Source organism: Salvia hispanica, chromosome 1 (assembly GCF_023119035.1).
Source record: "Salvia hispanica cultivar TCC Black 2014 chromosome 1, UniMelb_Shisp_WGS_1.0, whole genome shotgun sequence".
Lineage (NCBI taxonomy): Eukaryota > Viridiplantae > Streptophyta > Magnoliopsida > Lamiales > Lamiaceae > Salvia > Salvia hispanica.
Window position 1 is genome coordinate 27,121,895 of NC_062965.1, and position 10,562 is coordinate 27,132,456.

The window sequence follows — 10,562 nt, forward strand, 5'->3', positions numbered from 1 at the left end:
ATGCTGTTGCCAGCGCCAATCATGCATCTTCGGTTGCTGCCGCTGCAAAGCATCGGGTGGATCAGGTTCGGGTTGCAACGGAGGGAGCGTTGCTGCTACCCTGCGCTCATACTCAACCAATTGGGTCTCGAGTCGAGCGAACCTAGCGAGAATATTCTCCCACGTTGCTGCTGTTGAAGTGGATTGCAAGCCTTCAGATCCATGCGATATCTCCGACCATGAAGGAAGATTGACTTCAGCCATGAGTTCGAAAATGGAAGCACCAATTGTTAAGAGATGATTTCTCTTAACAAGATTCCGGCGTCGAGAGGCGATCGTCGGAGGGATAAAAGGTAGACGAGGTAGTCGCGGGAGCTTTGCCCGTCGATCAAACCAAGATCAATACCGAATTGAAATAAGCGATAAAAATAAGATAAAGGTAATTATATTGTATTTCTTGATTGAATAATGATAATAACAATAACCTACTTCATCACTTCCACCAAGCCTTTTCTTAATATTGAAGTAATTGAGTTTAATAAACTCAACATCCTCCCTTAAACTCAATTCTTCATGTCTTGCGCAGTATCTGCATAGGCAAGATCCGCATCCATATGAAAACAAATAAGATTCACATTTTCTTCTCCAGCTCCATCAACTTCTTCAGTAGCTTCATACATATAATTCAGGTCGCGCATTCTTCTTGGCTTTCCACCTAGACCTTGAGATGATTCAGGTGATTCTGGTTCTTCAATTTCACGTGCATCTTCATGTTTATTCCCGCACATGTGATTACTTGCTCCAGTATCCAAGTACATTGTGCTATACTGATCACCCTCAATTTCTTTATATGTAAAAAGGGAGGTTGAAATTACCTGCTCATCATCATCTCCACCTTCGGCATAATTGACTTGTTGATTGGCCCTGGTATTTCCGGCTGTTGGACACTCATAGCTGTAATGCCCGAATTCGTGACAAGTATAACACTCGACATTTGCTTTATCAAACCCTTGTTGATTGTAGGTTTGAGAATAACCGCCTCTGTATTGTCCATAAGAATTTCGACCTCTGCCTCGATAAGTAAAGTTTTGACATCCTCCCTCGTTTTGATAATTCCGGCCTCGTCCTCCTCGACCACGATAAGCTCGACCTCGGCCTCGGTTGTATCCACCATGCGATGTCACTTCTTATCTTCTTCAATTGACATCTTTGCTTGTAGCTTATGGTTTGGAGCTAGTTGCAAAAGAATGTTATTAAGAAATAGGGATTGATGGTGTTTTCACTTGCAAAAAACGGAAGTCGAATGAACTCTTTAATGTTATCCATTGTTGACACTGTCTCTATGCTTTCATCATTGATGACTTCCAATTTGTTATGTATTTCATTGGTGACAAATTGAGCAGTAGTTATATTCCCATCCATCATTGATCTGAACTGGCGCGAGGCTTATATATTGGCTCGTTTTAAGTTGGTGACAACGTGGAAGGGCCACGTGTAACGTACATGAAAGAATTATCATATTAGCGAGTTAAGCAGCGTTGGACGCTGGAGGACCGAGTCTTACTCTTCATAAATGAACATGTTTCGCGTATCATTTAATCGCTATTTGTCTCGTGATTGCTAACATCTTTAAGTTTGTTTTGCACTTTTTAACTTTTGTCATTGATGTTCTTTGCGAGGTTTGTTTGTGTATTTCTGCTACTGAAAGCTAATGGTAACACTTTATGATAATTTGGGAAGGGCCACACTTTAAACATTACTGCCTCGGTTGTTTACTATATGCACCACCTGACGTTATTGCTGTTATTTATATTCACTGATGACATAAGACCTGATGCAGAGCAAAGACGATGAGGACAATGAGGATATAAAGCCATTTGATTCAAGGAAGCGCGATACACCAATGGATGATATCTCAGATGACGAGATTGTTGAATCTGACGTTGAGTTGGATAATTCAGGCGTTGTGGAGCCGGACAATGATCCTCCACAGAAAGTGAGTAGCTCAAAAAACTCGGATTTCATATTGCCCGATTTGTCCCATTTACACGTTTGCTTACTTTATTACAGATGGGGGACCCTTCCGTTGAAGTAACTGAAGAAAATAAAAAAGCTGCTTATCTATTTAAAGCAAAAGCTATTGAAGCAAGCGTTGATGGTATGCAGTTTATGGAAATTCCTTTACTATTTATTTGTCGATAGTCTATTTTCTAGGAGAATGACTGTTGCAAATTATATTATACCAGGAAAGTTTAGTGAGGCTGTAGATTACCTAACTGAGGCAATCATGTTGAATCCAATCTCGCCAGTATATTATGGACGTAGAGGTAACTCTCATGCTTGTGAACTAGATATTTTCGTATGAGATGTCGTGTTTAATAACTATATTATTGTCCTCTTCTTCAGCGACTGTCTTTCTCGGATTGAAGAAACCAAATGCTGCGATACGAGATGCTGATGTAGCTTTAGAGGTACGCGTGACTTGTTTATGCTTTCAAGGGTAAAAACCTCACCTTTTAAGATGATTATTGTGCGATTTTTTGTATAGATCAACCCACACGGGGAAGTAGAATACAGAATACGAGGGCTGGCAAAAGCAATGCTGGGCTTGTGGGAAGAGGCAGCTCGTGATTTTCACGTTGCATCAACTTTGGATTTTGACGCGTACAAGCAGGTAAAGTATCCCTTGTATCTCAGTATCGTCGCTTTCTATTTTTTTTGGGCTTCAATCTTAAAGCAGAGTTACATTAGATGATTTTTACTTAAAACTTTATAGGTTGAACGCAATGTGAAGAAAATTGAAGAGCACAACCGGAAATATGAACGCCTGCGTAAAGAGAAGGAATTGAGACGAATCAAGCGCCTGAGGAAGACACGTCGAGTGAGTCCTAACTTTTTTGTTTATCGTAGTAGCATTTAATAGTCCCTGAAACCTCAACGGGTTTTTTTCTACACAGGCGAGTATTAAACATGTTACATTCCTCGAGATATGTCTAAACATAAAACTTCGCTTATATTAACCGGATTTCATTCATCATATTCTCTTAGTTCTGAATGAGTAATTCCATTTTTTAAATCTTGCTGCAGGTTGCTGAAGATGCTTCTGTTTCAAACGATGGTATATTCACAAAACTATTATCCAATATTTCGTTTCAAGTAGTTATGTTTCAACTATTGCAGGACATTTGCTGATTCGTCTATATCTTGTTTCTTCGTATACCCATTTGCGACTTAAGTCACTGAACTTAGGCATACGATAAAAGTTGGTCTGAATGAATTGCATTACGTTCCGTTATTCAAGTTCTCTTTAGTGTTCTAAAATTCTCAGCCTTGATACGCATCATATCCAATTTCGTTACATTTGCTTGCAGGAGAAATCGCCCCGAGCCATTCTGATAGCGAGTTGGAAGAGGAACCCAGGACTCGAAACTTCTTTTTTTTGAAAGTGGACATCGACGAGGCTAGAGAGGTTGTTGCTGAATGGAACATCAGTAGCATCCCGACCTTCTTCTTCGTCAGAAATGGTGAGGAGGTGGATCATCAGCTCGTCACCGTGGACAAAAACGTGCTCGAGCAGAAGATTGCTCAGCATGCCGGATTAATCTTGATTTCTTGAGTGTATAGAATTAGAAGAGAAAGTATAAAGTATAAAGCATTTTGAAGGAATAAAAGATTCTCACATACTCAAAGTAAACTCAAGCAAGCTAAGGAGAGAAAATGGAGGCGGAAAAGATTCAAGAATTGAAGGGTTTTGTGGAGTACTGCAAACAAAACCCGCATGTGTTAAGCACTCCTTCTCTTGCATTTTTCAAGAATTTTCTGCAAAGGTGCAAACTTTTGCAGAGAAAACCCGGATGTGTTAGACACTAAACAAAAACTGCACACACATACACACTACACACATAAACTGCACACAAATACACACACTAAACTCAAAAACTGAACACACACTTCACATTAATTATATATCATTTTTACCCGATGGCCCGATTGCGGAAAAACCCAAAGACCCGTTTTGTGCCAACACTTATAAAACTGGAGCATATGTTGAATTTAAGCGTTTTGAAGGAGAAAAAGACTCTCACATACTCAAAGTAAACTCCTTAGCTTAGACATTGAAGGGTTTTGTGAAGTTCCACAAACAAAACCCACATGTCTTACACTCTCCATCTCTTGCATTTTTCAAGACCATTTGCTTCTATGAAGCGCGATGTTCCAATGGCCGATATCTCAGATGACGACGTTATTGAATCTGACGTTGATGGACCCTTCCATTGAAGTAACTGAAGAAAATAAAAAAGCTGCTTATCTTTTAAAAGCAAAAGCTATGGAAGCAATCGTTGATGGTATGCAGTTTAAGGAAATTCTTTTACTATTTGTTTGTCGATAGTCTATTTTTAGGAGAATAACTGTTGCAAATTATATTCTTCCAAATTCAGGAAAGTTAAGCGAGGCCGTAGATTACCTAACTGAGGCAGTCACGTTGAATCCAAACTCGGCATTATTTTACGGAAGTAGAGGTAACTCTCATGCTTGTGAACTGTAGATATTTTTGTATGAGATGTCGTGTTTAATAACTATATCAATGTCCACTTCTTCAGCGACTGTCTTTCTCAGATTGAAGAAACCAAAGCTGCGATACGAGATGCTGATGTAGCTTTAGAGGTACGCGCGACTTTTAGCTTGACTTGTTGTTTATGCTTTCAAGGGTAAAAACCTCACCTTTTAAGATGACCATTGTGCGATTTTTTTATATATCAACTCAGTCTCGGAAATGAGATGCAAAGCACGAGGGCTGGCAAAAGCAATGTTGGGCTCGTGGAAAGAGGCAGCTCGTGATTTACGTGCTTCATCAAGGTTGGATTTTGACGCGCAGGTAGCACTGGCGCTCAAGAAGGTAAATTATCCCTTGTATATCAGTGACGTCGCTTTCTAATTTTTTGGGCTTCAATCTTAAAAGCAGAGTCACCTTAGATGATTTTTACTTAAAAACGTTTTAGGTGGAACCCAATGCGAAGAAAATTGAAGAGCACAACCGGAAATATGAACGCCTGCGTAAAGAGAAGAAATTGAGACGAATTGGGCATGAGAGGAAGGGTTGTCGAGTTAGTCACATCCTTTTTGGTTATTTTAGTACTCCATTTAATAGTTTATCACCCCTAAATCCTCACATATATTTTTCCTGATTTCATTCACATCTTATTCTCTTTGTTCTGAATGAGTAATTCCTTTTTTTTAATGCTTATTGCAGGATGCTGAATCTTCTTCTGTTTTAAAAGATGGTATATTCACTTAACTATTGTCGAATGTATTTCATTTTAAGTAGTTATGTTTCAACTAGTGATCAATGAGTTGCATTAGGTTCCGTTATTCAAGTTATGAAACTCTTAGCCTTGATACACGTCTTATCCAATTTCATCACGTTCTGTTGCAGGAGAAATCATCCTGATCCATTCTGATAGCGAGTTGGAAGAGAAACTGAATGCTGCTTCAAAGACATCTCGGCTTTCAGTTCTCTACTTCACTACACCATGGTTTGGGCCCTGTTTTCACTAGCTTGGCTGGTAATTACCTGAAAGTTGCTTTCTTGAAAGTGGACGTCGACGAGGCTAGAGAGGTTGCTGCCGAATGGAACATCAGTAGCATCCCGACCTTCTTCGTCTGAAATGGTAAGGAGGTGGATCAGCTTGTCACCGTGGACAAAAACGCGCTCGAGCAAAAGATTGCTCAGCATGCTTGATTGACCTATAGAAGTACATTTTTTTGGAACTATCCATGAAATAATTTTCGTGTGTTATTATGTTGGAATATTACATGTTAGTTGTCTCACTTTACAAATGTGAAGGAAAAAAAAGATATCAATTACATACCAAGTAAGCCACTCTTTTTCTATTACCAATTTATTTTTGAATGGAACCTCGTTAAAGTTTGGCTAGTCTCCCTTCATGTAGCAGGTATGCTTCAATAATTCGAACTGAACCTAGTATATCCCTAGGATATCAGAGCTGAACTGTACCTAGGATATCCCTGCTGAAATATTAAAAAATATGAAAGATTGACAATTTGTCCTACATTGAAAATATGATTTATCAACTTAAATGCCGAGTGAGTTCTCCATATGTCACTAATTGGGTGTGGGTGTAGCCTCAATAGGAAGAAAAGTAGGTTGAAAAAGTTTGGAATGTGAGACCCACTTTTTTATATTGATTTTATAATAAAATGTGAGTGAAGTGAGTTAGTGGAATGTATGACCTACTTACCATTTATTTAAAAATGAAGTGTGACAATTATTGTGGGACGGACCGAAATGGAAAAGAGGAACAATTATTGTGGGATGAGGGAGTATGAATTTTAATCACATTTTCTCGTTGTAGTTCTAGATGGGTTATCCTTCGGTTGTAGTGAATGAAGCAGATCGAGATGGTCCCCTAGTGCAAAAAGCAATGGCCATGGATGCAAAATTTCTTGAAGGTTGGTGCCTTTTCAAAATCAATGTAGTTATTTATGCTCAGAAGTCAGAACTTTCAGTACAAAATTAGTCATGCTTGCAAAAATTAGGCAATCTTGATAAAGCTATAAGTCTTCTGACTGAAGCAGTTGTAATGAATCCAAAATCTTAATAAAGCTATGAGGATTTGGATAGGAAATTTCAGATTGTTTCTTAAGGATATAAAGCTCGAAGATTGCAGAATACCGCCAAAAATACGAAATGCTTCACATAGCAAGGGAGCAGAGAAAGGCTGAGCTCGAAAGGCTGAGAAAGATGAAGGTATTTGTATTGAAGGATGGTACATTTACTGGTTTTACACACACACACTACACACAAAAAAAATTGCACACATACACTCAAAAATTGCACAAACTACACACAAAATTGCGCACGCAAACTGCACACACACTCAAAAACTGCACAAACTACACACAAAAACTGCACACATACACTCAAAAACTGCACAAACTACACACACAAACTGCACACACTATACACAAACTGCACACATACACACAAAATTGCACACACTACACACAGAAACTGCACACACTACACATAACACAAAAACTGCACACACATACACACACATAAACTGCACACACTAAACTCAAAAACTGAACACACACTTCACATTAATTATATATCATTTTTAAGTGCACACACTAAACTCAAAAACTGAACACACACATAAACTGCACACACTAAACTCAAAAACTGAACACACACAAAACCGAAGACCCGTTTGTGCCCAGTGTCAACACTTATATAACTGGAGCATATATAGAGTTTAAGCATTTTGAAGGAGAAAAAGATTCTCACATACTCAAAGTAAACTCAAGCAAGCTGAGGAGAGAAAATGGAGGCGCAAAAGATTCAGACATTGAAGGGTTTTGTGGAGTTCCACAAACAAAACCCACATGTCTTACACTCTCCATCTCTTGCATTTTTCAAGACCTTTCTGCAAAGGTGCAAACTTTTTTGGTTATCAACTTCAATTTTGCTGTAAATTGAGGAAGTGTAAGGGTTTCATTGTTTTTTTTTTTAATTTCGTATTGATGAAGATGTAGTTTATTAAACTCATTTGAAAGAATACTTTTTGATTGTTTGTGTTTTAAGCTAAAATGGAAACTTGTTTGTTGATTTTGGATGTTGAGTTGTGTGGTTGGATCTTGGAGTAAGTTTAGTTTAATTGTTTATTTTGAGCTTTGATGTTAGCTGAATTGAAATATTGAATTTCCAACTTTAAAATGCAATGAACTGCATTAATTCATCTTGTAAAGCCATTTGCTTCTAGGAAGCGCGATACACCAATGGATGATATCTCAGATGACGACATTGTTGAATCGGATGTTGAGTTGGATAATTTAGGCATTGTGGAGCCGGACAATGATCCTCCAAAGAAAGTGTGTAGCTCAAAAAACTCTGATTACATATTGCCCGATTTGTCCCATTTACACATTTGCTTACTTTATTACAGATGGGGGACCCTTCCGTTGAAGTAACTGAAGAAAATAAAAAAGCTGCTTTTATATTAAAAGCAAAATCTATGGAAGCAATTGTTGATGGTATGCAGTTTATGGAAATTCTTTTACTATTTTTTTTCTCGATAGTCTATTTTCTTGGAGAATAACTGTTGCAAATTATATTCTAATAGGAAAGTTAAGTGAGGCCGTAGATTACCTAACTGAGGCAATCATGTTGAATCCAAACTCAGCAATATTATATGGAAATAGAGGTAACTCTCATCCTTGTGAACTGTAGATATTTTCGTAGGAGATGTTGTGTTTAATAAGTAATAACTATATCAATGTTCTCTTCTTCAGCCACTGTCTTTATCAGATTGAAGAAACCAAATGCTGCGACTTGGGGTAATAGAATACAGAGTACGAGGGCTGGCAAAAACAATGCTGGGCTTGTGGGAAGAGGCAACTCGTGATTTTCATGTTGCATCAATTTTGGATTTTGATGCGTTCAAGCAGGTAATGTATCCCTTGTATCTCAGTGACGTCGCTTTCTATTTTTTTTGGGCTTCAATCTTAAAGCATTGTCACCTTAGATGATTTTTACTTAAAACATTTCAGGTTGAACGCAATGTAAAGAAATTTGAAGAGCACAACCAGAAATATGAACGCCTGCGTAAAGAGAAGGAATTGAGACGAATCAAGCGCCTGAGGAAGAGGCGTCCAGTGAGTCCTAGCCTTTTTGTTTGTTGTAGTAGCATTTAATAGTCCCTGAAACCTCAAGGGTTTTTTTCTACACAAGCGAGTATTAAACAAGTTACATTCCTCGTGATATATCTAAACATAAAACTTCTCGTAGATTAACTGGATTTCATTCTTCATATTCTCTTAAGTCTGAATGAATAATTCCATTTTTTAAATCTTGTTGCAGGTTGCTGAAGCTGCTTCTGTTTCAAAAGATGGTATATTCACAAAACTATTATCCAATATTTCGTTTCAAGTAATTATGTTTCAACTATTACAAGACATTTGCTGATTCGTCTAGATTTTTTTTCTTCGTATACTCATCTGCGACTTAAGTCACTGAACTTAGGCATACTATAAAAGTTGGTCTGAATGGATTGCATTAGGTTCCGGTATTCAAGTTCTGTTTAGTGTTCTAAAATTCTCAGCCTTGATACGCACCTTATACAATTTCGTTACATTTGCTTGCAGGAGAAATCAATTCTGGTAGCGAGTTGGAAGAGAAACCCAATACCCAGAGTTCTTTTTCTGAAAGTGGACATCGACGAGGCTAGAGAGGTTGTTGCTGAATGGAACATCAGTAGCATCCCGACGTTCTTCTTCGTCAGAAACGGTGAGGAGGTGGATCAACTCGTCACCGTGGACAAAAACATGCTCGAGCAGAAGATTGCTCAGCATGCCAGATAAATCTTGATTTCTTGAGTGTTTAGCATTAGAAGAGAAAGTATAAAGTGATTTTTGTTCCCTTTTAACGTTCTTTACATCCCTATAGAACTATATTTTTTTGGAACTATGCATTAAAAATAATTTTCCAGTGTTATTATGTTGGGATAATACATGTGAGTTGTCTCACATTACAAATTTAAAGGAAAAAGAGATCAATACATACCAAGTGAGCCACTCTTTTCATCACCAATTTTTTTTTAATGGAATATAGTAAAGTTTGGTTGGTCTCCTTTCACGTAGCAGATATGATTCAATAAACCGGACTGTATCTAGGGTATCAGAGCATGCCTCGTCCTTGGGTCGAGCTGAATGTTCCATCAAAAGTGATGGGATATTTATATATCATTGTCTTATATCGAAAATATGATCTAAATAATTAACTTAGATGCCGAGTGAGTTGCTCCATCTATCACTAATTGGCTTCGGATGTAGCCTCACTAGGATTTGGTCGAGTTGATTTGGTCGGATGTAACCCTATAGTTGTTGGAGCAATTTGATGACGAAGATGATTTCAATACTCAGTAAATCAGTTCAGGTAACAGCATTTACTTCCGTTAATGATAATAGAAGCTTAATTGGGAAACTATCAAAACAATTTCTTTTGGATCTGATGATTAACCTAAGCATATTAGGAAAGAATTAGAATCTTCGTGTGAAAGGTGAAAAATGGGTATGTTTTAGTACGCCCTGTGTCCCAAGATATTAGACTCACTTCTTTTGGGCACAGGAATTTAGGAGGTGTTGTTTAGTGGTGTAAGTGGAGTTGATAGTAAAGTAAATGTTTACCATAAATAGAAATGACTCAAATATGTTGGGACACCCCAAATTTTTACATATCATTTGCAACTTGAAACCGTCCATTTAACTTGGTACTATTTCTAGAGCATTTTGATTTAGTTGAAAGAGAACAAATTTCAATCGCATTATGGTGTTTTTTCGATAATTATATGCCTTAATTTCTGTAATCCTGTCCATCTTGAATCCGAGCTATGCGAATCTTGTTCTGTTCGGCTTAGTATGACAAGTGTCCGCGTGCATTTAATGGACATTTGGGGAAATTTATAGTGCTTTTAGGGTTTGGCTGCGTGTACATTTCTTCGTCAAGTCATAGCAAATAGGGCTTCTGCCGCTGCTGCAAGTAGATTTTGTCTCGTACGGTA

General features: G+C 37.9%; 1 protein-coding gene and 2 pseudogenes across 1 annotated transcript; all 3 read left to right on the forward strand.

The window, feature by feature from the left end:
• Positions 1-1,693: 1,693 nt before the first annotated feature.
• Positions 1,694-3,612, forward strand: LOC125202638 (TPR repeat-containing thioredoxin TDX-like). Its single transcript, XM_048101121.1, has 8 exons — positions 1,694-1,975; positions 2,050-2,137; positions 2,226-2,306; positions 2,386-2,450; positions 2,528-2,653; positions 2,756-2,860; positions 3,067-3,097; positions 3,351-3,612. The coding sequence occupies exons 1-8, from the start codon at positions 1,814-1,816 to the stop codon at positions 3,593-3,595; spliced, it is 903 nt and encodes a 300-aa protein (XP_047957078.1). The 5' UTR covers positions 1,694-1,813; the 3' UTR covers positions 3,596-3,612.
• Positions 3,613-4,423: 811 nt separating this feature from the next.
• On the forward strand, positions 4,424-5,826 carry LOC125202948 (annotated as a pseudogene).
• Positions 5,827-6,359: 533 nt separating this feature from the next.
• Positions 6,360-9,425, forward strand: LOC125192902 (annotated as a pseudogene).
• Positions 9,426-10,562: the final 1,137 nt, after the last annotated feature.

Coding starts and splice junctions, on each gene's coding strand:
- LOC125202638 (XM_048101121.1), top strand. CDS start 1,814: ATGCAGAGCAAAGACGATGAGGACAATGAGGATATAAAGCCATTTGAT. Junction 1,976..2,049: donor ACAATGATCCTCCACAGAAA/GTGAGTAGCTCA, acceptor ACTTTATTACAG/ATGGGGGACCCTTCCGTTGA. Junction 2,138..2,225: donor TATTGAAGCAAGCGTTGATG/GTATGCAGTTTA, acceptor ATATTATACCAG/GAAAGTTTAGTGAGGCTGTA.